Raw genomic sequence first — 20,640 nt, 5'->3', positions numbered from 1 at the left:
GGCAAACAAGACTGGAACTAACTTTCCGAATCATCCTCATATAACTGGCAGTTACTTTTTAACTGTTATGTTGATAACATCATTTGTCTTTGAAGAAACTGCCAACACTTGTGAAACGAAAGTTACTAGCGAGAATTATTTGATATTTGAAAGTAATTAATATAATTATTAATATTAATAAATAATATAGTAAAAATTAATAAATAGACAGTTCACATTTTAAAGTGGTGTTCAGTTTTCGGAGTTTGTACTAATTATTTCATGTGATCAAACAAAAATAAATTTTTAGGTTAGGTCTCATGAATCATAAATTGTTTAGTCAAACCAATAGTGACATGTTATGAAAACCGGAACGAGGTCTTCTGTCTTTTCCAGTTCATATACATGAAATGATACTTCAGTTGCAGATTCCTGAACAATGGAGACAAAATCTTAGCTAAGTTGCATTAGTTAAGATAAAATAAAAAAAATGTAGTAAAGGGTCATTCCCTCTGTATATTCGCATTCCTTACACAAAAACAAATAAAATGAACATTCCTGTCTTAAATGGTTTGCTGTGATAGAATATTGGAAAAGTTTGTTCAAGAAAGTATCAGGCCAATAGAGTCCACAGTCTGCTCTTAACTGCGAACTTTCTATGAAGAGGTACACTTGGTTCGAAGTGATAGTCTATCGTCTTTAAATAGTCAATTATAATAATGACAGAATAATTGCCAGTATCTGCCGTTGGGAAAGGTGGAGATATTTTTGTGCTTTAATTGGTTTGGGACTTCTTGAATTTGGTTCTCGATATTCTCATCAACATAATTAAATGATTGTTGTATTCGTGATTTATTTCAGGTTGATTTAGGCACAAGACTGCTTCCATGTTTTAATTCCGACTCTGGTGTACCGTATTCTGATGTAAATTTAGCTACTCGCAAAGCCCATTCACCCAAGTGGAGTCCTGACAGTAGTACATCAGAGGTCACCACTATCCAGCTAGAGTTTCGTGATCTCTCTCGTTGTACAGGAGATCCAAAATTTGAAGTAAGTTGTACTTGCAAGTTTATGTGGTATATGCAAAGATGAGGTTACTTACTTACTGACTTTTAAGGAACCCGGAGGTTCATTGACGCCCTCACATAAACCCGCCATTGGTCCCTATCCTGAGCAAGATTAATCCAGTCCCTACCATCATATCCCACCTCCCTCAAATCCATTTTAATATTATCTTCCCATCTACGTCTCGGCCTTCCCAAAGGTCTTTTCTCCTCTGGCCTCCCAACTAACACTCTATATGCATTTCTGGATTCGCCCATACGTGCTACATGCCCAGCCCATCTCAAACGTCTGGATTTAATGTTCCTAATTATGTCAGGTGAAGGATACAATGCATGCAGCTCTGTGTTGTGTAACTTTCTCCATTCTCCTGTAACTTCATCCCTCTTAGCCCCAAATATTTTCCTAATAACCTTATTCTCAAAAACCCTCAATCTCTGTTCCTCTCTCAAAGTGAGAGTCCAAGTTTCACAGCCATACAGAACAACCGGTAATATAACTGTTTTATAAATTCTAACTTTCAGATATTTTGACAGCAGACTAATGACAAAAGCTTCTCAACCGAATAATAACAGGCATTTCCCATATTTATTCTGCGTTTAATTTCCTCCCGAGTGTCATTTACATTTGTTACTGTTGCTCCAAGATATTTGAATTTTTCCACCTCTTCGAAGGATAAATCTCCAACTTTTATAGTTCTATTTCATACAATATTCTGATCACGAGACATAATCATATACTTTGTCTTTTCGGGATTTACTTCCAACCCTATCTCTTTACTTGAATTTCCGCGTTTTCCCTAATCGTTTGTGGATTTTCTCCTAACATATTCACGTCATCTGCATAGACAAGAAGCTGATGTAACCCGTTCAATTCCAAACCCTCTGTGTTATCCTCAACTTTCCTAATGGCATATTCTAAAGCGAAGTTAAAAAATAAAGGTGATAGTGCATCTCCCTGAGGTTACCTTTTATGAAATGCTAGTTTAGATTTACATCATCTACTTGAAGGTCATTAGAATGTTACTACTCTATGATAACATATTGCAATAGTAAAGTAGCCATTAGAGAATTTTCACACCCTCATGGTCCGCTATACGGTTAATGCTATGTTTAAATCAATAGTGACTTATTTGGTGATGCATGTTCACGTTCATAAAACTTCGGAAAGAATCAAAGGAATCTGTAAACGTGTTCGTTTAATATAAGGCTCTATTATAGGATATTTTCCACTCTGTTAAAGATTTATCATGTTGCAGCTCCTCATACTCATCCTCTTTCACAATAGCCCTGCCAAGACTCTGGAATTCGTTACCTGCTAGCATCAGGGACTGTCGAAATAAAATTGAATTCAAACGCAAACTTACTAGGCACTTGGTCAGTAATTGAGACTCGTTCAGACATGGTTTCTTGTAAATAGTTCTTTTAATCTACCACAAAATATCTCAATATCCGGTAATTTCATCACTATAGAATTTTGTTATTGTAGGTTTAATTTGTAATTTAGTAAATACAAAAATATTCTTTGTTCTTAACTTCTATGATAAAATGTCTAGCTTTCATTAATCAGGTATTCTTGTCGTACTTTAATTTTTATTGTAATTGTAATTGTAAATTTAATATTAATTGTAATCTTATTGTTCATATTATAGTTGTAATCCCCTGGTAGAGGGGCAGAGAAGGCCTGACGGCCTTATCTCTACCAGGTTAAATAAATAAATCTAATCTAATCTAATCTAATGATAGTCAATCAAGCATGCTGTAATTTTTTTAATTGATAGCGCTATGTTTAAAGAAAGCATAGAAACAATTCGAAATGAATATCTTTTCTGAAAAGTGAGGGAAAAAATACTAACTTCAATATGATATGTTCAGAGTAGACACTACACCTTCAAAAGTTGGTAAGTGGCAAACTTTTTATTTTTCACGTTAGATGGGAGTCAAAGCGAAAAAAATGTTGAGAAAGAATAAAAATTACTTTTAGAAGTAATCGCTACTCAAAATCTTTACCAATTACCGAGTTATGACGAATTAAACATAGGAGCATTTTCACTTGGCAGAGTACTCACGATTCAACCTTTTGTCAGTTGGAATCTCAACGAAAAATTCTTTTGTGCGAGATCGTGCGTATTTGCTTGCTTTCCGCACACAACCTATACGCAGTAAGTGTGAAATACCACATTCAGTATTCCCAACGTAACACACATAACAATTTCCCTATTCTTACCGCTTAAGCGTCATATTCATTTTACTGCTTTAGGCTTTTAACATATTATATTTAAAGACGTTCAATATAGTAATAATTATAAATTGGAAACTTACCACTGCAGTTTCACCTAAATTGCACTGTTAATTATTGTTTTTAAATATTTGCAAAAATTAAGTAAACTCTACAACACCACAAAAGTTACTGCATTTGTAATGCAAGTAACATTAAGGAAGCCGTGAAAAAATCAACAAGATTCCAGACTCATCATAGACCGGGGGAAAAAAAAAAGACAGACGTATATCACGGCCTGCTGGAGTATAGTAAACACAGAAAACATTTTATAGGAACAGTGTTGAAGATAGATATATTTGTTTTCCAAAGTTGCCGTCATTGAACAGAAACCAAGATGGAGATTTCATTGCAACTAATTAGAAATTCCTCTTTCAGGCATGTAATAAATGATCTTCGCACAAAATAATATATGATACACGAGCGGTATGTTTGTTTTCATGTTCTCGGAAATTAAAAAAGCTCAACTACATTTCGCTTTTTCAATCTTTTCCTCGAACATGAAAACGTCAACATACCGCTCTTGTAACGCATATTACTATTGTCAGCCTTCTTGTACTGCGGCCTGAATAATTTATCCATCTTGGGCTATTCTAAATAGATGAATATCGTCAAACGAGATGCCGTGTTTTAACACTGAAATAGGCGTACAGTAAACTTCCTTCATGTCCATGTTACCCGTCTAAAGATAGAAGATCCGCTAATGAAATAACGTGAGGAGAATGGCTCTGATTTGCTCTTTCATCAATGACGTCAACATAGCATTACCATTTAGTGGAGGGTACGAAAACTCTCTATTATCATGCTTCTTATATTTGTAGCAGTCTTTAAAGACAAAACTTCTTAATGAATAGACAGTTTGAGTGTGCATATATAAAATAGTAGAAATATTTGAAACAAGTTTGTTTGTTATTGCATTTTGAGTATCAAACAATTCTGGTATTATCTTGTCTTTTAATTACTGCATTTTTAAATGTAATTGAACTAAGATTTTGTGTTCATTGTTCAGGAATCTGCAGCTAAGGTGTCATTTCATGTACATGGACTGGAAAAGTCAGATGGCCTAGTTCCAATTTTCATAAATGCTAACACGGGAAATTTCCGCTCTTACTCCACTATTACTTTGGGTGCAAGAGGTGACAGTTATTATGAATATCTTCTTAAGCAGTGGATACAGACGGGACAGACGATGGATTAGTAAGTATGGAAATAAAGACTTCGGTTTTTATATATTGACTATATTACTATGAAGTATTCCACCGAAGTTGTTCACTATTGTATCATTAAAATAATATATATTCAAGAATTGTATTTTGAGTAATTTGGAAATTAAAGGAAGTAAGATAATGGGTGTAATGCGAAAGGAAGATGCAACATCTCATTTTTTGGAGCAGACTCAGATCTTGGTATCCCAGCAACCAGTGATTGTTAAAACAGTATCTCACCACCACCATTGTCATCTTCCTTGGTGAACCTGACTTCTTCATCTGTCTCCTACCAGACTTCCATTCTTGAGCTTTCCTTCTTCAGTTACGTACTTCCACTGTAGCTAGATCATCTTTCCCTACAATCCAGTCATCTCAAGTTTGGACACCTTGTTTGCTTCCAATAAGATTTTTGTTTAATTTTATCTCGACATATTTTATGGAATTATTACTTACTTACTTAATATATGTGTCCAGCTGTAAGCTGATTACATGGTGTCTACTGTAAATCAAATATGCAATTTTTTAGAGCTGTGAATTGGTGAGAATTTCATGTAGCAAGTGGTTTTTCAATGGTTCTATTGTCATTTTGAAATCAGTGATATTGGTTAGACAATTCATGGAATCTATTGGGAATGTTTTGACTCCTCCAGCGATAAGTCTAAGTGCTTGGTTTTGTACATGTTGTATTTCGTTTATATAAGGATAAGTTATCAAAACTTCTCCACAGTATATAAGCACTGATTGTATATACATTTTATATGTAATGTTTAAAATATTTCTAGAGCATCCCCATTTTTTCCGTGCTAGTCTCTTTAAAAGATATAATTTCCTACTGGTTTTTCAGAAATATTTGTTTTAATGTGATTTCTCCATGTTAGTTTGTTGTCAAAGATAATTCCTAAATATTTAGCTTCATATGTCCTTGGAAAGTGCTGTCCATCATATTAAATGTTGAATTCTATTTCATTTTTGCTGAGAGAAAATATTTGATAATTGCATTTTAGTGCTTGTTTAGTATATAAAAGTCTTCATTATTTATATTTTCAGTTTACGTGATGATTTTATAGAAGCTATGCTAGGAGTTGTAAAACTCCTAACACGAAGAACATCTCAAAATAAATATTTATTTATTGGGGAACTTCTGGCAGGAGGACGAGATTTCAAGCCAAAAATGGTAGGTAAAGAAATTTTTCCTTGCATGTATTCTTGTACTTCATGGATGGGTATTTACTAGTTTGTGAACTGGAAGTGCTTCGAAACTTCCCTCCAACACTGAGAGATGGGGCTGTGATTTACAGTGCAGATCTCTTCATATCACTCATTTTGTACCATACAAATCAAAACAATTGAGGGGTTCAGAAGTAAAGGGGTATAAGAGCACTTTAGTTACATTTGAGAAAATATGATTTAAACTGTTTAAGCTTTCGTAAATTCCGTGAAGTTTTAATTTTAATTTTAATGTGTGATCTGGTTATATCCCCTTGCCACTATAAAACCTGATTACTATGATTTAATACTGTCATTCAAACTTCAAATGCTCGCTCCTGAAAACCTGCAAGAAATGCTATGTCATATTTTGCCATGTAATATGTATTTAAGCTGTAGGTTTTAGTCATTTCTTGCGACAGAAATAAATCTGAAGTGGAAAGTATGTAGAAAGGTCCAAAATTTTATCAGATAATGAACAGGGTCACACCTTTAATTATTTAGTTCTTTTTCACAATAGGACAACTTGCTTTGCAAGTGTATCCTGAAGTTTTTCGCACATAAATTTCTGGATATGAATATGGTTGACTTGTATGTCATCATGAAACGTATAACACATCATAGACATTTGAAAGAAAATATTTAATATCAGAATTCTATATCTTTCACATGTAAAATGCTAAAGAATATAGGTTTCTGTCTCACTTAGAATACCATTGTTGCTGCTAGAATAAAGTTCAGAGCCATGCATAATATTATTTGAAGGTTTGCAGGAAATTGGTGACATAAGATTTGTGATTTTTCACAGATGAAAATTCACCACTTTGTGACAGAAATGCAGTGGTTTTAAATCGACTTCAGAATCTTAGACAATAACTTTATCATCAGCAAATAGCACAGTATTTAAAACCATATTAGTAGTGTGATGAAAATAGACTATAATAAAGCATAATTTTAATATTATGCCATGTAACGTGAAGTTAATTAAAACCTTACACTATTATTTAATTCTAATTACGCTATTTTTATTAAATAAATTATCTGCTTGCTACATTGTGCCTGAAAATTATGTTACTGCTGAGTTATTTTTGTCAAAGGATCATTTAACGTGTTACCTGCCTGGGACTCTGGCATTGGGAGTTCGATATGGCTTGCCTCAAGAACACATGCAGCTGGCTGAGGATCTCATGGTAACCTGTTACCAGATGTATGCCCAGCAGCCAACGTTTCTGGCCCCAGAAATTACATACTTTAATATCCAGGTATGTTGTATGTATGTATGTATAGTACCATCATTGAGTAAAGTATTGATATATAAAACTAAAACATACAAGAAATTAAAATACACTCAACATACCAATGAACCAACAGAATTACAACGAAGAACTAAACACAATCAAATACATAGCACAAGAAAATGGATACAACCCCAACATAATAGACAACTTAATACGTAAGACAAAACAAAACCACAAAAAAACAGAAGAATACAACACAAACACAAGAACACAAAAAATACATAACACTTACTTACTTACTTACTGGCTTTTAAGGAATGCGGAGGTTCATTGCTGCCCTCACATAAGCCCGCCACTGGTCACTATCCTGAGCAAGATTACTCCAGTCCCTACCATCATATCCCACCTCCCTCAAATCCATTTTAATATTATCTTCCCATCTACGTCTCGGCCTCCCCAAAGGTCTTTTCCCCTCTGGCTTCCCAACTAATACTCTATATGCATTTCTGGATTCGCCCATATGTGCCACATGCCCTGCCCATCTCAAACGTCTGGATTTAATGTTCCTAATTATGTCAGGTGAAGGATAAATACATAACACTAACATAGGAAAACAAAAACACACATAAAATTGCAACCTCATTCAAGAAATTAAATTACAACATCGCATACAGAACAAATAACACTCTACAAAAACATCTCAACACACAAACAACACAAACAAATAAATACAACCACACAAACAACACAAACAAATAAATATAACCACACAGGCGTATACAGGGCGGCCAGGTGGCTCAGTTGGTAGAGCAGCTGGCTACGGACTGGAAGGTCCGGGGTTCGATCCCAGGTGGTGACAGAATTTTTTCTCGTTGCCAAACTTTCAGAACGGCCCCAAGGTTCACTCAGCCTTCTATAAAATTGAGTACCGGGTCTTTCCCGGGGGTTAAAGGCGGTCAGAGTGTGGTGCCGACCACACCACCTCATTCTAGTGCCGAGGTCATGGAAAGCATGGGGCTCTACCTCCATGCCCCCCAAGTGCCTTCATGGCATGTTACGGGGATACCTTTACTTTTACCTTTTTACACAGGCGTATACAAACTCAAATGTAACACCTGCAACAACTTCTACATAGGACAGACAGGCAGATCATTTCAAACACGTTACAAAGAACACATCACAGCCATAACAAAATTACAAAACACCTCCACATATGCAGAACACATCACAAATGCCAACCACACCTACAGAGACATCAACACAGACATGGAAATACTGCACATCCAACCAAAAAGCCAGAAACTCAACACACTAGAACAATATGAAATATACAGACACACAAAAACACACCCCAACGATATTCTCAACACACAACTCAATTTCAAAACACATACACTCTTTGACTCTACACTACGAATGCACCCTCACAGGGAACAAGAGGTGCCAAGACCAACAACGACCAGTTCTGAAGATGACCCAAAATAGGTCGAAACATGTTAACAAGGTACGTTAAAATTTAACACAAGAAAGTTCTTATCATACATATTCCGAAGTGATACAGTGTTAAAAGTTGTGTAATCAAGATGTATAATTAAAAGACGTTCATTGTAATGAAATTGAAGTAAAATATTAAGATAAGATACTAAACTACTGACCATGCTAGTGTTGTGTGTGGTTAGCACACTGATCTTCTGTTCAGGAGGGCCAGCTATCTTGGTTTTTCGTGAGAATATGTATCAAATAGAGATGAATATGTAAAGTCAACTGTTGGTGACTATATTTTGGAGGTGACTATTGAAATAAAGGATTATTAACCAGTGGCGAAGCTAAGGTGTAAATACTTGGTAGACTGAAAAAAAATCTGCTTATCTTATATTTTATACAGCGTTTATAAGCGTTTCCCTCATAACTCAAAAACTTGTTAAGTTTTTCATGTTCTCTCTCTTTTATTTTATTGCTGAAACTCATGTTTACAATATCATGCTCTTTCAACTACAACTATATTCCTTAATAAATAATATTTTTTTTTATTTTGTGTAGTAGAAAATACTGATATTTGACCATTTTTTTAAATTAATTTATTTTGTATCAGAGAATCTATCAAAGGTAGAGAAATGATCTTGCATCATATTGTAGATATGACATGCATAAATACACACAAAAAAATTCATCACAGAATGTTGGATAGTTTTTTAGTTATGTGAAAAACTCATCATTATTGCACAATGAACTGAATTTTGAAGAAAAAAAAAATGTAAATAATTGTTTTAAATCGTAAAAATATTTGTTTCATATAGCAGAAGGACAGTGTTTTACACATACTAATTTTCATTATTGTACAAGATACAGTTATGGAGGAAAAAAATGTTGAATATTTCCAAAATGGTACTGCTGCAAGCTGTACCTAACCCCTTAAGAAATGTAAGATTGGTACGCGAAATGTTGTCTTTTTATTTGTAAAATATAAATTAGGCATTGTTTTAAAACTGAATGTAATTAATAGATTATAGTTTATTTATTTATTTATTTATTTATTTATTCAATCCACTCAACAATGTAATTACAGAGTAGATAAAATGAAAATAACAGTAGTAATACATATAATAATGGTATTTAAACTTAAACAGTTACAATCCAATACTACTCAGCAAAAGATATTAAGCAAATATTACATGCAAATCTCGGTAAACAAAAACAAAAGTATTTACAGTATGAAGAAAACATGAAATGCAAATAACTAGTCACAGATTAGTAACAATAATACAATAACTGATGAGGGACTAGACCTACGTTAAGTCAGAATTAGGAGTGAGTTCGTATGATAATTGATATGAAATAATTTAAGAAAGAAGACCAAAAATACAATATGCAAACCAGTTAAGATCTATTTATTAGCAAAATACTTATGGAGTGTTTTGAACGCTACCTGTATTTATTTCACTCAAGAGTGTGGTTCTATCCTGAAAGATGTCAATATTGCTCAGTTTATTATAGAAGGAAAAGATTCTAAGAAGTCCAGAGTACTTATAATAACATGTCCTAGCATAGTTTATATTAAATGTTTTACTGGTCCTACAGTTCTCTCCTGGTACATGTATTGTATTGCTATCCTGGACAGTAGATGACTATTTACAGAACTTGTTAATAAATTATGGAGGCATTTTATATCAATATTATTTCTTCTGTGTTGCAAACTTTCAAAATTAAGGAGAGAGAAAAGAGATGAGTACGAGATATTACTTTCATTATTCCGGGAGGGATAATAACCAAATTATTTAAGAAACAAAAATCTTATGAATATTTTTTGAACACTCTCAATTTTGTTAATATATTTAATTTGATAGGGGTTCCATACAGTACTGCAATATTCAAGTTTTGATCCAACTAGTGAAAAAATATAATTTTTAAACTATCTTGAGAGGAGAATTTTGTGGTATGTCTATAGATAAATCCTAGAAGTTTAAGAGACTGAGACACAAGTTCAAGTATATGGCTGGAAAAATCCATATTATAAGTGAATACTATGCCTAAATCTTTTACCTAGTCAGTCATTTCCAGGAATTCCCCACCCATTGAGTATCTGTAAGTAAAATAAGTTTTTTTCCTAGTATATATCATATGATGACATTTATTTAAGTTGAAATACAGTTTATTCTTCAGTGACCACTTGTATAACTCATTTAGATCTCTCTGAAGCAAGTGACAGTCATAGCTGTAGGACAAGATTTAATAATTTTGACGTCATCAGCATACATTAAACATAGTGAGTTTGATATTGAATTCGGTAGGTCATTTATAAATAATAAAAATAACAGTGGACCCAGATTTGATCCTTGAGGGACCCCCGATGTCACTGTAAATTCTTCTTCTTTACTCTCACATAAAGTCCAGCTTCAAAGCAGGTATATTTCATTGGAGAATGTTGTTATCTTTGTTGCAGGAGGGCACGACTGGAGATATCTATGTTAAAACCAACGATGCTCATAATCTGCTTAGACCTGAATTTGTTGAAAGTTTATGGTACATGTATTTAGTGACTGGAAACCAAACGTACCAAGACTGGGGTTGGCAGATCTTTCAGGTAAATATTAAATTTGTATTAGTCTTTGGTTGGCATGCATGTCATTTGATTCGATATTTACGGGTCCAAATTTGGCGAAAGGCAATAAATAAACATGTTCGCGAAGGCTTCCGCGGCTGGTGTACATGGTGTGTGGATAAGCTTCAGGGCTTCTACCGCGTTGTCTTGGTGTTATTGGCTGACGTTTCGACCGCTGTGTTGTGGCCATCTTCAGACCAGTTGTTGGATAAGGAAATAGTCTGCCAGTTCTTATATCGTATAGTAGTCTCGATGGGGGGAGTACTTGCTGTGATAGGTCGTGGTTCTCCTTCTGGCATGATTGGTCCTACGTGGTCCAATCCGGTTGAGGTCTGTATGAAGGGGAGTATTCATATTAAATACTGGCCCTCATAAGGTCCCTCAAGGTCACTCTTTCGGACCTTATGAGGGCCAGTATTTAATATGAATACTCTCCTTCATACAGACCTCAACCGGATTGGACCACGTAGGACCAATCAGATGCCAGAAGGAGAACCTACGACCTATCACAGGAAGTACTCCCCCTATCGAGACTACTATATATATAAGAACTGGCGTGAAAAATGGAGTGAAAAATGGCAAGTTGTAGCCGATTTAAGTGAACACCATATTTTAACGTTTTGGTGGCTACTTCATTCACACACAACCCCCAGAATGTCTGGAGGACCACACCTGCTGTTGGTCGACGGGTCCATTGGACCTAGCTGGGAGATCTTATTGATCACCAGCTTTCCCTCCTTACCACGAAAATCGTCTGTAGCTGCATTTAGATTGGCAACAGGCCATGATTGTTTGGCCAAACACCTGCATAGAATTGGAATATATCAGTCCCCTAACTGTCCATTGTGCAACTCAAACCAAGAAATGGATTCAGAACATCTCAAAATCTGTGCTTCAGTGGCTGGCCATGATAATATCTTTGAAAAATATTGGAGTGCAAGAGGTCAAATGACTTTATTGTCAAACGCCTGGCATTAGAAAACAACAACAACATATAAGAACTGGCAGACTATTTCCTTATCCAACAACTGCTCTGTGGTCGAAACGTCAGCCAATAACACTAAGACAACGCGGTAGAAGCCCTGAAGCTTATCCACACACCAAATAAACATGTTCTTTGTAATTAACTTGTTTCTTAGATTTTAAGATGACTTTTTAACGTAATTATTATGTTTGTATACATCAATTATTTCTTACGCCACCTGATGATGCCTGAAAGGGCAAAAGTACTCGTAGCTTTCACTTGTTATCACATGTTGTTTGCATATTGAGTGATTGACAATATAGTGACATTCAAATGAAAGTTTTTGCTTACTTATTTGCTCCCTCTTCTAATGGGTATCCTAACCTCAAAGCAGAATTCGTCATAATCACCAGAGTGGGTGTAGGTGCAAATGACATAATGCCAGTATGCTTGGCTTTAGAAAAAAAAATGAGTCCATTTACAATACCTATAATCTGAATGCCCCAAAGCTAACTCCTGAATCTCCTCTAAAAAGTGTCTTTCGTCCTTGGAATACATCAATGCCATCAAGATGTCTTGCAACGTCACCACAGTAAGATCTGTCCCTGGCAGAACCTTCAGTACTACCTGTTGTCGCCATCCCGGCTGCAGTGAGACTGAAACACTTGGCCACGTACTGGGGTTCTGTAAGAAGGGAGAGCTACTGCGTAACAACAGACACCATCGTGCCCGTACAGCAATTGCCAACCTGCTACGAAACAGAGGATGGGAAGTACATGAGGAGATTCATTGTGTGTCTGAAGATGATTCTCATAGAAGAGTCTATATAATTGCCATCAATAGAAGAGCCCAGAGAGCGATGGTCTTAGACCCTACGATTTGCTTTGAATGAGACACGAATCAAGCACTGCAGATAAATGATGACAAGCGAGCTACATATGTACCTTGTCTTCCATACCTCAGTGAAAAATATGGCATTTCGCTTTACAACTGGGATGTTGCAGGCTTACTATTTGGAGCGAGGGGTTGTTTACCAAAATTTACATGTAATATCCTTAAATCCTTTAAAATTCCCTTTTAAGAGGTTCAGAAGATTGTAATGGAAATTCTGAAGGCCTCTCTTCAAATTTTACACTATCATCTATATGTTAACACGTAAATTTTTGTTTTAATGTACAAATCGAATCAGTATTTTGCTCGTTACATTTCCCTTTATCTTTTATATTTTGTTAATTCCGGATCCCAGTGGTCAACCTCACTTGAGAACGGATGATTTGAAATCTTAGTAGTACAGATACATTTTGTTGTATATTATATATAATAGCCAGGCTTCGAATATTTGTCACAAGAACTATATAGGATGGAGTAGTTTCTCCTGGTACATTGATGACGTCAGTCAAAGACTCTTTGAGTTCTGACTTGTGTTATGTAGAAGCACACGTTGTTACGTATGTGTATGTCAATGAGTTCATTGTGATCCTATTCAGTCATAGAAGAAGGAGATAAATGCCGCCACCAATATCTACACTATTTCGGAATTTGGAAATGATTATGCGTATGGAATGGTAACACATAGTGTGCAAAGTGGAACTGAAGGTAGAAAGACGACGTGATATTCAATCCACTGTGGCAGTAAAAAATATACAGAAAATTTGTAATTCTTTCTTGCTGCAAGAGATGCATATTCTAATTGTGACCAGTCGCAGTTTTTCAGCTATTTGTGCTTAATGATGATAGGTGCACATATACCATTAAATAAACTATAAAATTCACATTTTAGGAATTTATTGAAAAATACACACATAGAAAATTGTTCATATATACTGTATATATAAAACTTCTGTTGTATATTTATTATCAGTAGGGGGCAGATGTTGATGACCTAAAAATCTACTTAAAATGATCATTAAAATGCCCCTAAACTAATGGAAAAATGACATAAAATTAAAAGAAAATGACATTTAAATATTACTCACTGTACTCGCACCACAACTTCTTAAAAATTAGTCACCTTGTTTCAATGACTGCCCTGCAAATCTCGGAGAGAGGAGGAACTTCCTGGAATTTAGCTAAGATAAAGGAAAAGAACATGCAACAAAGTGGAAGTTTTAAGGAAAAACTATAAATTTTAATGAGGGTTTACAATGTGTTTCAATCAGGAGTGGTCCATGTCAGTGCCTTCATTCTCTGTCTCCTCCTTCCGTGTTCCACTTTCGTTACCAAATCTTCCAGATGAGGGATTGTGAATGACAAAACAAATTGTGGGCGCAGCGTGCATTCTTGCAATCTTGTGTTAAAAATACTGTCTTCTACAGTAGACATCCCTTCCGAACCATGTTGAGGACACAACGTCCTGTCCAGGACATGATGAAAGTTCTCCTCCTTCCAAACAAATTCTAAAGACATCATCGTACAAATAAAAGAAGTAGCGATCGAAGTCCTCACTTAAACTAAGCTGCTGTCATGCATTTTATATTACTTCCAATGTGTGAAATGAAGTCTTCAGTGGAATGAGGGATGGACTTTAGAGTCTGTTCCAAACTATAAAACTCAAACTTCACTGTTATTCACTTACTCAGTAGGTAATTACTACTGACCTATTTGGTTAGAAAATGATTTAACAGACCTGTCGATAAAGAAGAAAGTAAAATGCATTCCAAATGATGTAGAAGTTCTTCAAAGTATTAAAAATGACCAAAAATTTCCGAAAAAAATATAAAAATGATCTATTAGTTCAAAAACGTCAAAAATGCAATATAAGAAATCACGTTTTTACGTTGATATTAACATAGAAAGGATTTCTATATTAATAGGAATCGTCCTAATGTGAAAAATAAGAAGATGATTTTTCATCAACATCCGCCCCCTAATTATCAGATTATTAATTTTGAAATGTAATTGTAATCAATGGCATGGCAAATATATTTGTTCAAAAGTTTCGATTTTGCAAACCATTAAAATTAAGTTTGTGTTTTCATGATATGCTCCAATATTTACATTCACCGTAGGTCTACTGTGCTGCCACTTATGCAGCGAGCACCAGACATTTGAACTCCCTTTATACAAGGCTATATTTCTCGATAAATTCAGTGTGACAAAAATGCGAAGCCTGATAATAAGTACTCAGTAACTGAAAACCTAATGAATTCAAATCCTAACATACACTATCTACCAAAAAGTAATTGGGCACCCAGGATTTTACGTGCTAGATGCCATGTTTCGGTGGCTACTATGCAATGGTATGCAGACAATAATGTTCACTGGTTGGACTGGCCTGCATACGAGTATAGTCCTAATCTGAATCCCATTGAGCACCTTTGAGACGAATTGGACCGGCGATTGAGGTTTCGGGAAATTCGCCAACTTCCATTGTCCAACTGAGTGCCATATTGCAAGAGAAATGGCGATGCATTCCAGTGGATATCCTACACAAACTAGTGGAGAACATGCCTGACGGGGTGGCTGCTGTTATAGCAACAAGAGGTGGTACCACGAGGTTCTAAAGGGGCAAAAACAGTGCCCAATTACTTTTTGGTAGATAGTGTACATTGTTTCAGAGTTGAGTGTGGAGATAAATAAGAAGAAAGGTACCTAGAAACTGATAAGAAAAAATGGAAGAAGTCGTGCAGTTTAATTCTCTGTTTATTTCGTTCTTTACAGGCTTTTGAGAAGTACACGAAGGTAACAAATGGTTACACATCTATCAACAATGTCCGTAATCCTTTAAGTACCCGTCCACGGGATATGATGGAATCGTTCTTCTTAAGTGAAACACTGAAATACTTGTACCTGTTATTCAGTGATGATCCTCACCTACTCAGCCTTGACAAATACGTACTCAACTCAGAAGCACATCCACTTCCTATATACGACACTTGATCACAGGTTGTTTTAGAGATTAATCGAGGTAAGGCAACTACATTGTTAATTCTAGCATTTGTAATGTTTGAGCAATATTAAGTGAACTTAAGTCATGCCAAAAGTATTGTCCGTGATAGGTTGAAAGGACTTTTTAATATACATTTTTATATTTATAACCTGAATGAAATATATTGTGATACAGTTGTCATCTCTTTTCTGAAAGAAATATTTGAAAGTTGTAAGTATAAAATGGAGAAAAGGTATTTACAATCATGTGGAGGATTTTAACACTAGTTCAAATAGGAAGGCTAAGGACTTGGGTCCTCTAGTCCATGCCCTGGGAATGCAATCGAGTCAAATTTCAATGCATCTCCTTTGGATGAGTCATATTTATATTAACTTTCTGCAGGAATGACGTAGGAAAAGAGACTGTATTTTATTCAGTCAGATGTGCAGTGATAAAACCAGTTTTAAGAACACCAAGAAGCTGTCATTGTGAAGTTGTCAACTTTCTGTATACAAAGGCAACTGTGATACATAAATGTATGATGTATGTGTGTGTGTTTAGTTCCGAGTATGATTATATCGAGAATTTCTAGTTCTACTCTTCTTAGGAGTTCCTATCTTCAATTATTTTTCAGGCCGCTGTAAGGATAACACATTTATTATTTTTTTAAGACTGATGAGTGATGAATTTAGTTTGTAATAATACCCTTTTGTCCATGCACGGACATGGTAAGATATTATGAGAAGTTCTATTTTCTATTGTCAGATTACAGGGACCAAGATCAGTATTTTCTTTGCTTTTAGAAAGGTTTATTTTAATGTTGTATTTTAACCCATTAATATTTATTCAAAATTGTTACATACTGTTTTCATCGTGAGAAACCTTGCATTATTTTTCACGTTTTACAAAATACTCTACCTTACTTGAAACTAAGTGCACTAACAGTTAAATCTCCTTCATAACTTGTGGAAGCACCACTGCGTTCACCAACATGTAAAAATGCTTCCTGATGTGGAACTTGTTGATTATAGTTATTTCATTATTATTAAACCTTTTTAAGGTCCGTGGGTTTTTATAAGCTTGATCTTTTATTTTTCTTTTACTTTTGTTTTGGAGTACAAATTGTACTTTCATGGAAGAACATTTGTGAACAGAGTGTGAGTTGTGAGATAATTATGGATGTATGTATGTATTTATTTAAGGTACGGTCACACATTGCTACTTTTGCTGCGCAACTTTTGTACTGCAGCTGCAAAAGTTGCGTGTCGTGTTCACACATAAGCCAAAAGTAGCGTGCTGCATGCTACTTTTCGTGCTGCGCAACCCAAGTGCAGCAAAAGTTGCAACTGGAGGTTGCGAGTCTGTTCACACACACGCGCTACTTTTGCAGCCGCAGTCATGCTGCAGGTTTCCATCTCCGTGTTGACTTCTCAATATACATTTTGTGGTTATGTTCACATTATTAATAAACTCATGCGAAAGCTTACTTATGTATTATTTGCTTTTCTGTCCTAACTAGTATTCGGAAATTGGCATTATTTTTACTATAAAGCTTTTAAAAACGCCTATATACTTAAATGATAACCAACAGCATATTCACGTAATCAATGTTGGCAACCCTCCTGTTTGAAACTACGCTACAGAAAATTTAAAAAGTGAATTATATCGTCAGCAAATATGCTCAGACTGTGTTGTGCATTTAGTAACTGTTACAAATAATTTATTTTCATCACATCTAACATTAAAATACATCCAAACAATAAAAGTATCATTGACACATTTGGGTGGCAACACTGGTCGCAACCGCAGCAAAAGTTTCAACAAAACCGATATCAAAAATGCTGCGGCTGCAACCCTGAGAACCCTGTTCACACGTCGCTACTTTTAAGTTGCGCTCAGCATGGAAAAGTAGCGAGCAGCAGGTTCGGCAGCCGCTACTTTTCGGGTTGCACCGTTGTTCACACGTCGCAGTACGAGAGTTGCGCAGTTTTTTGTACTGCATCACTGCAAAAGTAGCGACGTGTGACCGTACCTTTACACTGCAAGTGGGCAAGCACCCGGTGGCAGTGGTATACACAATATAAACAATACACAATAAAATTTACAATACACAATACAATTTAACACAGTAATTACAAGTAATAATAAAACATAAGTAAAGAAGGCCATGACTGATGTTCATGCTTACCTGTGTGATTATCCGAAATGTTAGTTCATTATTCTTCAACTGCTGGACTTTCGGATATTGAAGTGTTATATTATTGTGAATTGGTGACTGCTTCATCTACGATTATGTTAGCAAGGTGGACATTTGCTTATTTCCTATGAAATCCCTGATTTCATCTTCTCGTTCTTGGTTTGAAGAAAATTTTTTGGAATTTAACAACATTAACTTTCTTATCGATTATACAAAGCTCTAATTTTTTTTTGAGTGTCTTACTACCTATTATTTTGTGTGATCTTCACTACCAGTCAAGTACTGCTTTGCTTGTTTCGTGTAAATTCTGTGAAGTGATGGCATATGTATATATAATTTCGTCCAGATATTCAGTCTTTCTGTAACTAAGGTAAACAATTCAAGTAAACACACTCATAAGTGATCTTTCTGGCTATCAATTTAGCGGCTATTCTACGCAGAGTTGCTTTAAATGCAAGTTTATCTTTCATCTTGTGTATTTACTATCTCCATGTCTATTTACATTGTCAATTTTTCGATTCTTGCTATATTTTGATTATGTCCGACATTGATGTCTCCACATCAGCGCCGATTTACATGTCAACTCCACCTGATAATCTTCATCATTCCTCAAGATCAGTTGATTGGTGCAGTGAACGATTTTTAGATTGCGATATCAACACCTCTCTCTCCGATACTCCGGCTTTTGACAATCATGATACAAGTACTACTACGGATAATGATTTTAATATTAACGCACCGGTTACTACTAGTTGTGGCGATATTTCCAGTGATTCTTCTGACTTCGTTACCTGTTACTTATGCCCTTCTGACTCCGCTAAACTTTTCAAAGGTTCCCGTGGCTTGCATGTTCATTGGTCTTGGGCCCACCCTAATATTCCATTTGCTCCTAATAACATTCCCTTTCCGAAATCATCATTAGACGATTTTCAAACACGTCTTATTCATAGTAATAAAACATATACATGTTTTGAGGAGAATTCCTAAAGGGGCTCATGCATTAGCTGCAAGCCGTTTGTCTCATTTCATTTCCCAATGTTTATCTCAAAATTCTGTTGAAAGTTGGTGCAATCTCCTATTATTTGCCTACATCGCGCTTCGTGTTTCTGAGAAGTCTGGGAAAAAATCACTCATTTCGAAGATAAAAGACAATATTAATAATTTTCAAATTGCTGATATAAAGACTTCTTTAAAATCTTTTAAGTCCTCTCATGTCTGCCACATCAAACAGAAGGTAGCAGATGGTGATATACGTGGTGCAGTTAGAATTCTGTCCTCTGATGATGGTGTAGCGGATTTTAACATTTCAAACTATCAAGCCTTATTAGATAAACATCCAGTTCCCTCAAGAGTGAATACATTTTCTGATCCTCCTATTCTTACTGATCATTTGTTGAAGATTTCAGAAGATAATGTCATCGTGGGATTATGAAGTTCAGCTTCCGGGATCGACGGCATCCGCCCACAACGTCTACAAGATCTTGTGTCAATCTCTGTAATTTTATGTTAGCTGGGAGAGTTAATCCTGAAATTTTCCCGTACCTTTATGGAGCGCCGCTATTGGCTATTGCAAAAAAGGATGGCGGTGTGCGTCATATTGCAATAGGCAATACTTTTCGACGCCTTGTAGCTAAAATATCTTGCCTTCATATTAGAGATGATATCTGTCATTATTTCCGACCATATCAATTAGGGCTGTGAATCTGTTATCCATTCAGTTTGCTCTTTCTTGAAAGATAATTCCTCCTCTAATAAGATCCTCTTAAAATTAGATTTTAAAAATGCGTTTAATTGTATTGAACGCGACGTTATGCTGGATGCCATTAAACAAAATCTTCCCCAACATTTAGCCTTTCTTTGGCAAGCCTATAGATACCCTACGAAATTGTTTTACAGATCTGACACTATCTTATCCCAATTAGGCTGTCAACAAGGGGACCCTTTTGGTCCCCTGCTTTTCTGTCTTGTATTACAACCAGTTATTACATCTCTTAATAGTGATTTTAAATCTTTTTATCTTGATGACTGAACTTTAGCTGGTGATCCTTTGGTTGTTCTTAGCGACCTTCAGAAAATAATTTCCCTTGGTTCTCAAATTGGCTTACAACTCAACCCAGACAAATGCGAACTTTATTTCTGCTCTCATAACCTCGAGAAAGTTGTATCTGCTTTTCAGCTTGTAGCTCCTGGTATTAAACTAATTTCTAAATCTAATTTAACCATTTTAGGTGTCCCTATTTTCTTAGATGCAGTTCAAGATATTGCAGAGCAGAAATTGCTTCGTTTGAAAACTTTGCTTGACAGGTTAGTCCCCCTTAATCCCCACATATCTTACTTTCTCCTTAAGAACTGTTTATTGATTCCAAAATTTAACTACTTTTTGTGGACTACCCCTATATGGTTGTTTCCATCTTTCCTCTGTCAAGCTGACAATATGATACGTAATTACTTAGAAATTTTACTTAATATTTCTCTTAGTGATTGCAGTTGGATTCAAGCTTCTCTACCTATTAAATTTGGTGGGTTAGATATTAGGAAATTG

General features: G+C 35.4%; 1 protein-coding gene across 1 annotated transcript in view; it reads left to right on the top strand.

The window, feature by feature from the left end:
* alpha-Man-Ib (alpha-Mannosidase class I b) overlaps nucleotides 1-18,501 on the top strand; it is a 43,730-nt gene extending 25,229 nt beyond the window's left edge. The window contains exons 6-11 of the mRNA XM_069848964.1: nucleotides 841-1,029; nucleotides 4,328-4,515; nucleotides 5,574-5,700; nucleotides 6,830-6,994; nucleotides 10,911-11,051; nucleotides 15,694-18,501. Coding sequence (XP_069705065.1) covers nucleotides 841-1,029; nucleotides 4,328-4,515; nucleotides 5,574-5,700; nucleotides 6,830-6,994; nucleotides 10,911-11,051; nucleotides 15,694-15,912 — 1,029 coding nt within the window. The 3' untranslated portion in view covers nucleotides 15,913-18,501. The remainder of the gene's footprint in view (nucleotides 1-840; nucleotides 1,030-4,327; nucleotides 4,516-5,573; nucleotides 5,701-6,829; nucleotides 6,995-10,910; nucleotides 11,052-15,693) is intronic.
* The last annotated feature ends 2,139 nt before the right edge of the window (nucleotides 18,502-20,640 follow it).

Source organism: Periplaneta americana, chromosome 16, assembly GCF_040183065.1.
Source record: "Periplaneta americana isolate PAMFEO1 chromosome 16, P.americana_PAMFEO1_priV1, whole genome shotgun sequence".
Lineage (NCBI taxonomy): Eukaryota > Metazoa > Arthropoda > Insecta > Blattodea > Blattidae > Periplaneta > Periplaneta americana.
This window is presented reverse-complemented; position numbering and strand designations above follow the sequence as displayed.